Raw genomic sequence first — 14,991 nt, 5'->3', positions numbered from 1 at the left:
GATACAGCTTTGTTTATGAAAACAGGCAGCGAACTGGATCTGGCCCATCGGTTGCAGTTTACCCTGATCTACACAAGGACACACGCCGGCTTTATACAAATGTCAGGTATCACTGTGATAAAAGGCAGAGATTTCAAGAACCTGTCAGTAGCAGAGATAGTGCTCTGTATTCACCAGGTTCTATTTCACTTTCACACGGGAAGGCCGCATTGCCTACCCTCCCTTGCGCTCAGCTGGAACCTTGTGACTAGTTCGGCCAATGAACTGTCAAGAGCAAAGCCCACCTTGTCTAGATCTGGCCCACCCATGAGCACTGCTCTCTTCCCTCCCTTGCAGACTGGGTGCAAATAATCTAGTGGGGGATTCCAGGCCTCTTGACATTAGTGGTGCCACTTGCTAGAGCGAGCCTGATAACCATGCGGGGGGTGGAGGAGTCTTCGCCACCCCATGATCTCCTACTGGACTGTGAAGGAAAACGTAAGACAAACCTGTGTTGTTAAGGCACTGGAGTTCGGAAGTTGTTACCTTGTCTTCCTGCTGATACTATGTCTGGGCTCAAATCTGGATAAAGGAAAGAAATTGAAAAGTTAAGAAGAGCTCAGAGTAGTTCTCTTCAGGCCCAACCACCTCCTGCAGTTTTTGACTGGGGAGAAAGGGAATGAAGAGATTTTGGTGCTTATACTCTTTTGGAAAGTGTGTATAGAAAGTGGTACTGTAGTTTGGGTCTGAGAAATGGGGGGCCTTGAAGAGGGAGTCTCAGGATAGGGTGGGAACAACAGAAATGTGGAGACAGGAATAAAGCAACATTTTAAAGAAGTTACACTTGAACCACCCCCATCCTCAGGTCCAGGATTTTCCCTGGCGCCTTTGGTATAATGGTTCATCTCTGTTACTGGTTACTGTGGGTTTCTTTGAGCCACCCTAGACCCTCCCTCCCCTCATTTCTCCCTCTCTTTGGGTGTATAAAGTAAAAATTAATAGTATCCCTAATAAACCATTACCAAAACCTTAGCAAAATGAAGTTGATTTCTTAGCTGTGTCCATCTCAATTCAATGTGCGTTTGTAAAGGGGCATGGGAGAGTGGGCTTTGCTGCACACAGCCTCTCAAGACCTAGGTTCCTGTCATCTCAAGCCTCCCCCTTCTCTTGGTCCTTACTGTCCCCTTTTGTCAGCTGAGAAATGGGCTAAGAAAGAGTGGAATGTGATTGCACAGGAGGGATCTGAAGGCCGGGATTGGTTTTGCCATGCATCACTTCAGCCTGGATTCCTCACTCAGAACTCAGGCCCACCTGACTGCAAGGGACGCTGGGGATAGTATGATCTGTGAGCTCAACAGGAAAATAAAACAGATTGCTGCAACCCTAGCCATCTGTGTCTTAGGGGGAAATACTATGAGATCCCAACAACTGACTTTACAAATAACTTTTTGAAACCTACTTGTCCTTGAACTGAGGCCTTATCCTTTTTTTTTTTTTCTGGTATGTATTTTTTTTTTTTAATAACTGTAAACCTATAGTTATTATGCCTCCTGGTCTGGAAGAGCCACAGACAGAATCAAACACAAGTGAGAGAATGAGATTTCTGACAGCTGAATGTGACTCCACAGGAAGCCAACAGGCGGGGGACCAAAGCCCAAAGCATTTATTACTTTCCCTACGGAGGGCTCCGTGGTCTCTTACCCTTTCTGCCCCTCTGCCTTTCCCTGCCTAGTCCTCCTCCTCCACAGCAGGGCCCTGCCCACTGGGAAGAATTTGGGTGGGTACTGGCCTAGACCCTGCCAACCTCCCAGCAGCAAGCTGCTGATTCTGCACAGGAACAGAATCCTGCTAAACTGAACCATCTCTTGTAACACACAACAATTTTGATGTGCTAAAAAATGAAATTCTTGTTACCTAGAGAAGAGAGAGGAATGAGATGGTGACAGGGACAAAAATCCCCGTCTTCCTACATAATACGACAATATCATATGGCCTCTGGGAACATACAAATAGACAAGTCCTAAGAAAATAATTTTCTGAGAAGAGAGGCCAAATATTCTTGTTCCTTTTATGGAGAATGTTGAGGGGGCTGGGCTGGTAAGTTATACCTTATCTCTGTTCCACTGGTGGCACAGGGGCTTTCCAAAGCATCTTAGGGGTGGGAGTGTTATGGAAAAGTTGTAGTAAAGAGCCGGAGAGACTCTGTAGCTGTTCCCTACCACCACCACCATGCACAGTGCCATCTTCGGCCAGCACAGGCGAGAATCTGTGTTTCTGGTAGCAAGAAGTGGGGGTGGGGCACAGCCAGCTTCTCCATCCATCCATCAGGCCACCTTCATTAGCTTATCCTTGCACTCACCCCCAATTGAAATGTCTCCTTTTCTTCAACCTCTTAACATTTGTGTGTGTGGATGTGTTGTAGTGCCCACCCAAAGGCAGAGCTGTTATCCTGGAATTCCCAAGGGTGGGGCCCATTTACATTCCCAGTAGCAGCCCTGGATCCTGCAGGGGTATGCGAATGATACTGTGCAGGACCGCAGCCAGAGCTCAGCTGGGTCTGGGACTTTTAGGTCACCCCAACTAAGGCCTAAGCTGTTACCTTCCCTGGACCTAAGGTTATAGGGGGTTTTGCCCATATGTAGAATTGAATGGACCATAATGCGAGTTTCTGTGCATCAGTTTGGGATTGATCAGGGGATCAGGGTTGCTCAGAGTACCCTGGGATAATGGACTAACCATGGGGACTGCCCTGTAAGTGATTGCTGGAGCCGCGAAGGAGGCATGGGAAGGCTGTTGCCTCTGCACACTACCTATCTGGTGCAGGTCACTAGGGGTCAGCAGAACTGGCAGTCAGGGAGAAAAGCTGCGTGTGAAGCAGGGTGGAGCAAAGACATGGGGGAACCTCCACAGGTTCCAAAGAACCCCTGAAAGCAAAGTGCATCCAGGAGTAAGTGGCCTCTGCCACCATCTTGACAGTGCAGGTGACTCGGAGAAGATGCTGGCACACTGTGCCACAAATCTGCACCTGCCGTGTCTCTACCCCAAGACATGATAGATAAGCTGAGCCAGGATTTGGAGGAGCTGAAGGAGAGGATCCCAGCAGGGCCTGGGCGAGCTGAGGGCGCCGGTGAGGTTGACCGGAAGATCAGCCACACTGTTTGTGAGCAGAGGCAGCCTTTTGCCTTGCAGAGCCTGGCAGCTGCTGTTTCCCTTCTGCCTCCCAAATCGCATTCACATTTCTTCTGTGGCCAGCCCTAACCCAAACTGAAACATGGAGAGTAGTTCTGGGAAATGTTGCTCAAGCTTAGCCAAGCGAGCGCAGTGCTGGGTCGCACATGCCGTTCCTCAATTGCATTACTAACACTCGCTGTAACTGCAGGTGTTTGTGCCAAAGTAATGCATCCCAGCAGCCTTCGGAAAGATCCTTTTTAGTGAAACCCAGAAGTCTGGGTTTATAGAAGAAGATAAAGTAACTTGACTTTTCATGTCAATACTTTGTGGCTAGTGAATTCTGTTTTTTCTTTTGTTGAAGAAAGAAGGAGAAAGAGGACAAAGATTGTAGTAGAAATGATGATTTCTGTTGAATCATGAATTGGGTTTTAAAGCTTACTTTCTATTCTGAGTGTCGTGGAAGACTGTAGAAATCTAGGTGGCTTTAGCCCAGCAGTTAAATAGTCAAGAGTTTGCAATACTTGGGAGGCGGGCAGTGCCAAGGCACTGGGTGAGTCCTGTCTGGTGCCCAGAGTCTTCAGAGAAGCTGGAAATTGATCAAAAGAAGCTGGAAAACCAATTTTTTTACATGATCTTAATAAGTAAATGGTCGTTTTTACAAATATTCCAGATGTATGTGAAAAAGTTTTATTTTGAATGCACCAAAATATCTCCATAAGTCAAATTTGCTGATAATGCTTGAATTGTCTAAATCTTCCCCGAATATCTGTTCTTTCAGTTACGGGGAGAGGTATGTTAAAATCTCCCATATGATGAACATTTGTCTATTTCTCCATTTCAGTCTGTGAAATGGTGCTCTATTTAGTCCATTTTAAGTTGCACACAAACTTCATAGACACCTGTATTGTGTGCCTGTGTTGTTGTCTGTATAAAACTTTAAAACTCTAATGTCTTTCTGAATCTTTTTGTCTCTTGATATTTTCTTCTATCTCTAATTATGTTTTCCCCTGAACTTTTACTTTTATATTAATAGACAGACTTTAGCTCCCTTTGGATTAGTGTTGGCATGGCCCATCTTATGCATCTTTTTACTTGTCATCTCTCTATGTCTTATCTGCTTACGCTTATTTGGGGGCTATGCTGGACATACACTTGCAGTCAAATGCTCCACCTCTGAGCTATACTCGCCAGGACACATATTTGAAAAAATAATTTGAGGGTGAAGGTGTTATCTTCCAAACTGTAAAAGGGAGTTACCTTCTCTCTGCCAGGTGCCTGGGGAGTCGTCAATTTCTGAGATTATGATGATTCCAAGCAGAGCTGCAGCCCTCCAAGGCCTACCCTGTGGATCCCAAGGCAGATCCAGAGGGCTTAGGAGATTTTCACTCTTGCCAGCCCTTAAATCTCAATCCCTGGTACCCTAGCTCTGTGATGTTAAAAGGAGCTGCTTAATCATCAGCTTTTCCTTCCAGAATAGGCAGAAACCCCAGAAGAAAGAACCCCAAATGTTGGGCTCAACTCCTTATGCACTATCTTCCCCTATATTCTGGCTCAGCAATTATTTACTATTTCATCAGCCTTTTAATACTTTCAAGCATATTTTAAAAAAATTGTCTATCATTTCTTGCTGCTCTTAGTGGGCGAGTTTATCCAAATTTCTTAGTTATCCTTTACCAGAGGCAGAAGTGCCTTGTTTATTTTCTGTGGAAAGATTCCTTTCTCTGCCATAATTGATGGGCATTTTCTTTATAATGCAATGATTTTAGTTTGTTTGATTTTGAGACAGAGTCTCACTCTGTTGCCCTGGGTTGAGTGCCCTGGTGTTGTCATAGCTCACAGTAGCCTCAAACTCTTGGGCTCAAGAGATCTTAGCCTCCTGAATAGTTGGGACTCCAGGTGCCGACCAGGACACTATTTTTTTAATTTTAGTAGAGATGGGGGTCTCGCTCTTGCTCAGCCTGGTCTTGAACTCCTGAGCTCAAACAATCCTCTTTCCTTGGCCTCCTGGAGTATTAGGATTACAGCTGTGAGTCCCTGAGCCCGGCTATAATGTAATGGTTGAGATGCTTCAAAGGTAATGTTATGAGACACTGAAATTTTACTTCCTAATTTTTTTTTTTTTTTTTTTGAGACAGAGTCTCACTATGTTGCCCTTGGTAGAGTGCTATGGCGTCACAGCTCACAGCAACCCCAAACTCTTGGGCTTAAGCGATTCTCTTGCCTCAGCCTCCCAAGTAGCTATGACTACAGGTGCCTACCACAATGCCCAGCTATTTTTTGTTGTTGTTGTAGTTGTCATTATTGTTTAGCCGGCCTGGGCCAAGTTCAAACCCACCAGCCCCAGTGTGTGTGGCCAGCACCCTAGCTGCTGAACTACAGGTGCCGAGCCTATGTCATAATTTTTAGTAGCCCATGTATGGTAATCCTGGACCTCGGGGTAGTTTTTAAAACAGAGAGAGGTGATTGTGCAAAAGTTGGAAATACTGTGCTACAAAGAACACTTAATCATGTATTTTATCTTAATCTCTCGTTTATAAAAACCTTGTGTAGTTTATAGATTTTAGATATCACAGTAGATACTTGAAACATTAAATTTTTTATTATGGATAATATATTAATGAATCTTAATTTTAAGCAAAATGTCAGCTAGACAGGAGGAAATAGCTCAAGAGATCTATTGTACATTATGCTAAGTTAGTAACAATGTATTGTATATTTAAAAATTGCTAACAGGGTAGATTTTAAGTGCTCTCACCACAAAGCAATATGTATTGTAATACAAATACTAAACAGCTTGACTTAGCCATTCCACAATGTATACCTATATCAAAACATCATATTTTAGGGCAGCACCTGTGGCTCAAAGGAGTAGAGCGCTGGCCCCATATGCCGGAGGTGGTGGGTTCAAACGCAGCCCCGGCCAAAAACTGCAAAAAAAAATCGTATTTTATATAATAAATATTTACAATTGTGTCGATTCAAAAATACATCAATAAGTAAAAATGAAAAAAAATTAACAAAGTGTTTAATTATCTAATAAAAGGACCAGACCTCTAGCTTAATTGGGAAAGTCAGCCTTGAAGAGAAAGCTCTGAGCACACTGTCTGGGGCCTTAATGATGTGGAGGCCCCTCGTGGTGAGGATGTGGAGGAGATAGGGCTGCCTGCTGGGCTCTGGGTCCCAGCCAGAGGAGCCCGCTGGGCTTGGCAGGGACTGTCACCAGCAGCCGTGGATCCCCGCGTGGACCTGGCAAGGCATCCCTTCATCAGCAGCAGCATTTACTGTTAGCCTGGGAATTTCTGAGCGAAACACACATGGAGGACATCTGTTTTCCGTGTTCTCCCTTCAGAGCAGTGAAAATGATGGTTTTGTTTGAGAAAGGAAAAGCGGGAAAGCCAGATATGAGCTCAGTGTTTTGAGAGCCTGCTCGTGTTTCTGGATCTGCTGAGTTTGCTCCTGGAATATTTACTCCTTTGAGACTGATTTTCTTTTTCTGTTTCAATTAAATGAATGCGTTAGGCAATTTCAACTCAATATGCTCCCCAAGCCAGGGGCCCCCCAGGAGCTACAGACAGACTCATTTTATTCATTGCTTCTTGGACATCTCCACCGAGACGCTGGCCACCTCAAACCAGCATGGCCCCTACCCGGGTTATGACGTCTCCCTAACCCTGCTCCACTTCTGACTTTCCATCTCCTCTTTCTATGAGATAAAGAAGCTAGTTGGAAATGACACAAAATGTTTCCCACCTTGCGTGAGGGTCCCTTTGCTCTTACAGCACATGCACTGTGGAGTCTATTGAAGGCGCCCATTAAACGCCCATGGAGCCTGGTTAGCCAAGCCAGGGAGTGGGGCACAAAGCTCCCTCTTAATAACACACAGACATTATTAAAGTATACAAAGTCATTCATATTCTGTAGTTCAATAGAAAATTTATTTTATTTGCTTTTTTTTGACCGCAAACTCTTGCCTTAGCCTCCCGAGTAGCTGGGACTACAAGGAGCCTGCCACAAGGCCTGGCTAATTTTTCTAATTTTAGTAGAGATGGAATCCCACTTTTGCTCAGTCTGGTTTTGAACTCAAGGAATCCTCTGCCTCATCCTCCCGGAGTGCTAAGATCACAGGCATGAGCCACAGTACCTGGTCGATAATTTTATTTAAATGAAGATAATAGATTACCTAATACTTGCCCCTGAAATGCTCGCTAGGCCCTTGGCTGTCACTCTGTTGTCTATCTATTCTCACAACAAAGTACGACCAAAAAATAAACCCTCGTCTTGTTCAGAGTGACAAAAATGATTTCATTTCCTGAAGAACTTTCTCAGATAATGGTGACTAAAGAAACACAACTACGAAAGACAATATGTGATCCTAGATTGGGCTCTAGACCAGGTAAAGGACGTTCATGGAATAAATGGCAAACGTTGGGTGAGGTCTGAAGATTAGATAGATAATAATATTGTGCCAGTGTTAATCTCTAGATTTTGATCATTACTGTGTGATCATGCTGCTTATGGAAGTCACTCAGGAAGCCTGAGTGATGGAGGCCCCATCTTGTCTCCTGCTCCCAGAATCCCCATGTCAGATGAAAGGCAATGTGGTGAATTACTCACTGACTCTTGAATAAACAGAAATGACTTCTATTCACATTTTGAAGTACGACCCTAGACTGAGTCTGAGGACGAGGGTCAGAAATACAGGGTGTCCCAAAAGTCTCCCGTAAAGTTGCCATACATAGGGAAGTTGTAGCTAAATACATCTAAATATAATAAACATTTTGTAAATAAAGTTACATTTAGCTACAATTTCTCATTTTCTCCACTGGGGACCTACTTGGGAGGAAAGAGGCAGATGAACAAACACTGTCCAGGCTCTGGGTTCATCCTCCTCTCTGGCCCACAGGGCACCCAACAGGCAGCATCAGGAGGCAGGGTTTACTGGGGTGCAAATATGTCCTATTTTTGCAAATAAGAAATAGTTTTCTGGCATCTGCTACAATAATAAAGGCTAGTTCTGTATACATTTGAGTAATACTTTATAATTCAGGTTTCCCTGAAAATCACTGCTCATTTTACAAATAGGGATGCTGTAGTACGTAACTTGTTAGGGTCTAAGTTGCCTTACTTAGAATTACCAGTCCTGATTCCTGGTCCTGCAGGGCTTCCCACCACCCTCCTGCCTATACCTTGCTTCAGACCCCACTGAAAGATCCCATAGTCTTGGGGAAGAATTTTTGTGATTTTTTTTTTTGTGTGTGTGTGTCTGTGGGTGTGAGACAGATGTGGAGTAAAATCATGTTGACTTAGAGCCCTTTGGTTTTTCCTTCAGCCAAGTGAGTCTTTAAGATCCTTGTTTTCTCTGGCTTCCTGTGGGGTGATACTAAGGATGAGCAATGCAAGATCAAAGCAGCTGTTCAGGAGGTGCCCTATGAACTTGAGATCACGGCTACCAAACAGTTGCTTTGCTGACTCACAGCTGCCGGTGGACGCCAGCTCTGCGAGGGTGCACATGTGTCATACTCCCCGTGAGATGCAGGAAGCGGGAGAGGAGAAGAGGCTGGGGTCCTGCCTGTCTGGCTAGGTTTGTCTGTCCTTCAGAACCAGCAGCCAAGGGAGGCTACTGAGACTCTGGAGACAAGGTGTGGCAATGCTGCGCATGCAGGCTGGCCTCATTTTTGCTTTCTAAGGTTTGGAAGGAGTTCTGGCCTCATGCTAGCCTTCCCTTGGGTAGATGAAAATAGTTGGTGCATAGTGAGTGGGCAGTAAACCGGAACTGCTGTAGTAACAGCATAACAATTACACGGTAATGACCTTAACAATGACTGCAATGGAGCCATAATTATTTTATAAGTATGGCAACAATACATTTATAACAATCAGTGGCCTGGAGGGGCAATGGGAGGGGTTGGCCCAGTGGGAAAGAGTCTTAACAGGGACTCATGATAAATGGTGAGAAGGGTACTGAGTGGAACTCTCTGTACTCCCCTCACTTTTGCTGTGAACCTGAAAGTGCTCTAAAATGTAAAGCCTATTCAACGAATTTTTTAATGAAGGAAGGAGAAAAGGCTAGCGATTCGTTGGTACTTTTGTTTTTCAGTTCTCTAAAGACTACGCCCTCCTTATTGCCAATACCCAGGGTGAACGCTTCTCCTGCCCACCCCGGGTTCGCCACCCAGCATGGTTATTTCCAAATGGCCCCCTTGGCAGTGCAGATGTTTAAATGAGCAGAATATTAAGGAGGAAGTAAACTTTGCTGGTAGGATGCTAGTTCCAGCGTTTCTTTTTTCACCACTGGGTGCTGAGTGCGGGTGAAGCTGGCCCTAGGGACCCCCAGGGCACTGCTGGGAGCAGTGTGTGGGGCTAAGGAGCCACATCGTCTCCACCTGTGAGCGGCCCTGGGTGGGCATCCTCCACACCCCCCCCCAGCAGGTACTGAGCTCTCGGGGGGAACCAGCAAACCAGGTCAAGCCTCATCCCCCAGTCACCAGCAGGTCGGGCTGCCTTTGCTTATTGAAAGGTACTCTTTTCTTTTACAGGAAAATGCCCAGATGATCAGGGAGGTGGAAGTAGACAAGGTCTCTGTGCTCTCAAGGGACCAGGCACAGGCCATCAAGCAGCTCTGGCAGGACCCAGGAATCCAGGAGTGCTACGACCGGCGGCGGGAGTACCAGCTGTCCGACTCCACCAAGTAGTGAGTACAGAGCCGGGGGTGGGGGCTGGGGCACTGCTAAACGTGGGTGTGCGCCGCTACACCACCTCTCTCTGCTTTTCTGCTTATCCCCGGACTTCTTGGGTCTGTCTCTTACCACCTCCTAAAACCCTCCAGTCACTGTCACTCCAGGTGTCTCTTCTTGTTCTAAGATTCCCATTTTCAATGAGAGACTCAGTGAAATTCAGAGTTCCTTAGGCCCTAAAGTTTAGGGGGACTGATCTCATCTGGGTGCTGAAATGATCAGATTTAAACAAGGAGTACACCTACTTTGGCTTCCAGTTTCCTGTTCCTGGTGTCTACCTTGGTTTCCCCTTCAGAAAACCGCAGGTCCAATTGCCCTAAAATCTTAAATTCAAGAGCTCAGACCAGCAGGTCCGGCACCCATCAGCGGCTGGTCTAGTGCTGCCCTCTAGTGGGGAAGATAGGAGTTTGCGCTCATGGGAAGCTCAATCCGATTCCTTTGTTGACCAAGGTTTGGATCCATAAAGATCAAGTTCTAAATCATTGATTCCTGAAGACAGAAAGATTTCTATTTTTCTATTTAGATAGCCTTCATGTAACCTGTGCCATGAAAATCATAGATTTTCATTTTCTAAAGAATTTCCCAAATGCCTCCTTTAGCCTGGTCACTGGGCACATAGTTTGATCCTGGTCCTTCTCTTGCTGCTGAAGCTTGGCTCTTTCTTGCCTGCCCCTTATCATTTTTCATCTTCTGGGGGCCCTGAAGTCCTTTCCCCCGACCGCCCTCCCTTCAGGTGCTGCCACTGCCCTCTGAGCTGGTTGGGGGGTGGTGGGGGCTTTGTCTCCATGTCCAGATGAGGCCATGGGGGCAAGGAAGCCGGGGAACGTCTCCTGTGGTGTTGATGGAACCCCCTCTGGCATTTATCCCAGGCTGAGAATTCAAAGTCATTAATCCAGGTTGGGACATTAAGATGCAAAAAAGCATCAAGTCAGGAAAATAAAAGAACCTGGTAAGGAGTTAGATCTACATAGAAAAGAGATGGAAGGAAGAAAAAGTCCCTGAGAGGAGGGAGAACTACCTGACAGCCTGAGGAGCAGTGACAGCGCAAAGTCAGAGCCAGCACCGCCCTTTCTGAGACAGCCTGGTGTTCCTTGTTTCCCAAGGCCCAGGGGATTGGCTAGGGCTGTGCTGCAGACCCACATGGAAAGGCCCACCAGCACAGCTGCGGAATGCAGCATAACCCTGAGAGCTGGGCAGGGCCACTGAGGGGGACGTGGGAGTGGCTGAGAAGGGTGGACAGGGCTGCCACAGAGAAAGTGGCTCCCTGAAACCCAATCACCTGCCTTCAGAACTGGCAGGACTCGAGGCACCCGTGCTTTTCCTCCGTGTGTCAGTGGGTCTCAGTCACTTTGCTCATTAGGATATGTGCCTATTTCACAAAAGTTTGACCCGTGCTTGTGACATACCAGCTACTGTGGTAAGGGCTGCAGGTACAACCACTGCTCCTTGCTGTCAGTCTGGTGGAGCAAGACAGGCATCAATCAAAGAATCACACATTGAAGTACAGGGGAAACAGCCAGGAGCCATGGGGTGGTAACTGGGCAAGGGGTAGATTTGGGGTGGGGTGGGTCAGGCAAGGCTGGGAAGGCTGTGTGGGGAGCAGGGTTCGCCTGTGGCCACTTGGTTTGTATCTAGGTTGACCTGGTTAGCCCCTGACATTGCTGTGCGGGAAGATAGGGCCGACCTGGGCTTGCGGGGGCCTCTCAATCTCCCAACTCCCCTGGTGGCCAGGGAACAAGTTATAGTTATTTTACTAAAAATTGCATTTGATATGGGCCTTAAAGTTTATTTCTTTTCCAAAAAAGTATTCTCCTATTTTACTGTAGAAAAAATAATATATTTAAACTCAGGGCTTTAATAGATGGCAAAAAATAATCTAAGGCAAGTTTTGGGTTATTTTAGGAGATTTTAGTTACTCTCTATAATAGGAAAACTTTTTCTCGATTGCTATTATTTTGAATTTCCCCTTGGCCTGTTTTACATTTGTATATTTTCTTAGAAACCCTAGTTAATTCATTGAGCAAGAGCAGGCATTATATAACTTTCTTGGGTGAGGGTGAGTGGGAGGGAAAAAGGCCTGTGGAGGGAGGAGGACAGATGGAGAGTGGGAAAGAGCCACTTCCAACATCCTAGTCCCTCCAGGCCCTCAGAGGCCAAATGGGTGTGATGGGGTTTGGAACCCTGGACTAGGAGGAGTGATCTGCACATTGCCAGAAGGCTCAGGAAAGTGCTTGTCATCCATATCATCTAAACAACAGTTCTAGGAAGGGGAGAGAAGCCTGGCCCAGGGCTGGCTCTCCAGAACATCACTGATGGAATTCCTGTGTCTCTGTGAGTTGGGGCTGACTGCCTTTGAGGAGGGTAGACACTTCTCCCTTCTCCAGAAGGAGGCTCAGCTCCACATCCTCTAATTCTGCAGCTACCTGACAGACATCGACCGCATTGCCACGCCATCGTTTGTGCCCACGCAGCAGGATGTGCTCCGCGTCCGCGTCCCCACCACTGGCATCATCGAGTACCCATTTGACTTGGAAGACATCATCTTTCGGTAAGACCGTCTCCCTAATGCGATCCGTTATCAACGGGTCTTCCCAGGCTTGGAAGTCCCCAGATGGATTCTTAAACTTGCTATTCCTGAGCAGGGGTTATGTGTCTTAGGGCAGAATGATCTCCTGTGCCACAGGGCATTTAAAATTGTGTTAGGTCACAAGTTCTGGAATGAGAGGAACTCACCTTCCCACTACCCTTTGAGAAGAGTTTCCTTGCTGGAAACTGGAATCAATCTTACTTGAGACACACACACACACACACACACACACACACACACACACATTTACTTCTGTAATCCACAAATTGAATATACTTATTACTGACGATTTTTCCTTAAAGCTGAATAATATTTCTCTTCCTTTCTGTTTCCTTCTCCAAGATCTATCTTGGAGATAGATCTATTCTTCTAAAGAAACATGTGTATTAAAATTGCATAAAAGAATATATATAAACTACTTACAGCTGTGCAAAAATGTATGCATTCCCACTTACAAACACAGGAAATGCTTTTTGGATGACTTACGTCGATCTTGACTATATTTAATCATGGTAAAAAACGAATAATAATAATAATGTGGGGCATACCCATCGCACTGCAAGTTTCCAAACACTTCTGTATCCCTATTTCCCTTGTTCCTAACAATGATTACACTTGCTTTTCTTGCTGAGACAGCATAAGGCCATTCTTCCCACATCCAGGTCCTGTCTTATCCCCAGTTATATCTTGTACTTCTTCAGAATTGTTGTATTGGGGGGTCTTCTGGTCCAGCCCCACAGTAGATATCCTGTATCTTTTTTTTTTTTTTTGTAGTTTTTGGCGGGGTCTGGGTTTGAACATGCCACCTCCGGCAAATGGGGCCATGCCCTACTCCTCTGAGCCATAGGTGCTGCCTGATGTCCTGTATTTTTATTAGCAGACCTCTGATTTTAATGGTAGCTCCCTGTGCCTGTCTACCCACGAATTTATCTAAACCTTTTCAGTCAACTGCTGATTGCAATTTCCAAAACCTCTAAGAGGGGCTCCCAGGGTTTCTGTTTTAAGAAAGACTTTCATTTCTTCTAAGTTTATCTTTCCTGGGCTTTGGTGAATGGGTGTTGCACTACTTTCTGGAATCTGGCAACAGGTTTAACGTTACCAACCAGTGACAAATTCTTTCACAGCTCAGAGCACCTCCCCCGTGGGATCTTTCTGAATGAAGAATTCTGACCTTTGAGATGGAGGCCTGTATAGAATGCCTTCTTTTAAGCCCTACCTCTTGAAAATTGCAATGTCCCTTTCCTGCCGTGAGGTGGTACAGCCAGCCTTGGACTCATTATTGTCGGAGTGGCTGTGCCTCCAGGATGTGGGTCAAGGGCCCGGAGTGGATTTTTGGTTGTCTTTCCAGCACCTTCCTGGACAACAGTCTTAGGCAGTTGGCCAGGATAGCACCGACCACACTGGTCCAGTGTCTTCAAGGATTGGGATATGAGGGGTGAGGAGGTGGCCAGGTGGGACTTGGCAGGTTGTGGGCTGCATCTGCCTGCTATACATTTTCTTTCTTTCTTGGTATTATGAAACTTAGAGCTAACATTTAAACACGGGGATGTTTCACTTAAAGCACTTGATATCTTGTTTCTCCTGAAGAGCCAGAGGATCTTGTCACTGGGGGGGAGGCTGCAGTTCTGCCCCAGCCCTTCCCTGTCCACTCCCTGGCCTCGGGCAGTGTGTGCTTTTGCGCTTCAGAGAGGCCCACTTGGCTCATTTCCATAAACTGCCTGACTTCTGGAGCATTCAAGGTTTGGGATTTCTGGGGTGGGAGGCCTGGAAATCTTTCCCAAAGACACAGGTAAAGTCCTTGGATTTCCATATTGGGCAGAGGACACTTGCCTATCTTTATGGGGAAGGGATGGCATCTACTAAAGCAGAAAAGATTAGTGGATAAATGAGAGCAGCCATGAAAACAGAAATGGGCTCAGCACCTACAGAAAGCTGAGGGGCCTAGGAGATGGCTGGCTTTGCCGCTCCTTTTGTATCTGGTGCTCTGGCAATCTGTGGGGCTTGGCAGAAAACCCTTGGGATGTTTGTGTTTTCTGCCTGGACAATGGAAGCAGCTTTCTGACCAGTGTCCCCAAGCAGGCTCCCCTGGAGTCACCTTTGCATCTGGCCCAGGAACTCCATTTATACTCTGTGCCTCCTTTGCAAGGGAACATCCAGTGGTCCCTCACTGCTAAAGCACAGGTGTTCAAACTTTGGAGACATAGGACCCTTTCCCTCTTAAAAATTACTAAAGACCCCAATGAGCACTGATTTCCATGATGATTCATGTCCTTGAGGAATCTTTTCTTTTTTTAAAAATGTGTATTATACCCTTTTATATAATTTGAAATAGTGATGACTTGGGTTGATGATATAATAGTAATATACAGTATATTAACATTTAGGGCCGAAAACCCATCAATATTTATTTATTATTTTTTTAGAGACAGTCTCACCTTCAAGTGACCTCGAGTCACCCTCGGTAGAGTGCTGTGGCATCACAGCTCACAGCAACCTCCAGCTCTTGGGCTTAGGTGATTT

At 46.0% G+C, this 14,991-nt stretch overlaps 1 protein-coding gene across 2 annotated transcripts in view; it reads left to right on the top strand.

The window, feature by feature from the left end:
* GNA14 (G protein subunit alpha 14) overlaps positions 1–14,991 on the top strand; it is a 202,321-nt gene that overhangs the window by 174,345 nt on the left and 12,985 nt on the right. For both annotated transcript variants that reach the window (XM_053578772.1, XM_053578780.1), the window contains exons 3-4: positions 9,687–9,841; positions 12,304–12,432. In XM_053578772.1, coding sequence (XP_053434747.1) covers positions 9,687–9,841; positions 12,304–12,432 — 284 coding nt within the window. The remainder of the gene's footprint in view (positions 1–9,686; positions 9,842–12,303; positions 12,433–14,991) is intronic.

The sequence above is a fragment of the Nycticebus coucang genome, chromosome 2 (assembly GCF_027406575.1).
Source record: "Nycticebus coucang isolate mNycCou1 chromosome 2, mNycCou1.pri, whole genome shotgun sequence".
NCBI lineage: Eukaryota > Metazoa > Chordata > Mammalia > Primates > Lorisidae > Nycticebus > Nycticebus coucang.
Note: the sequence above shows the minus strand (reverse complement) of the source record. Positions and strands in the feature narration are given on the sequence as shown.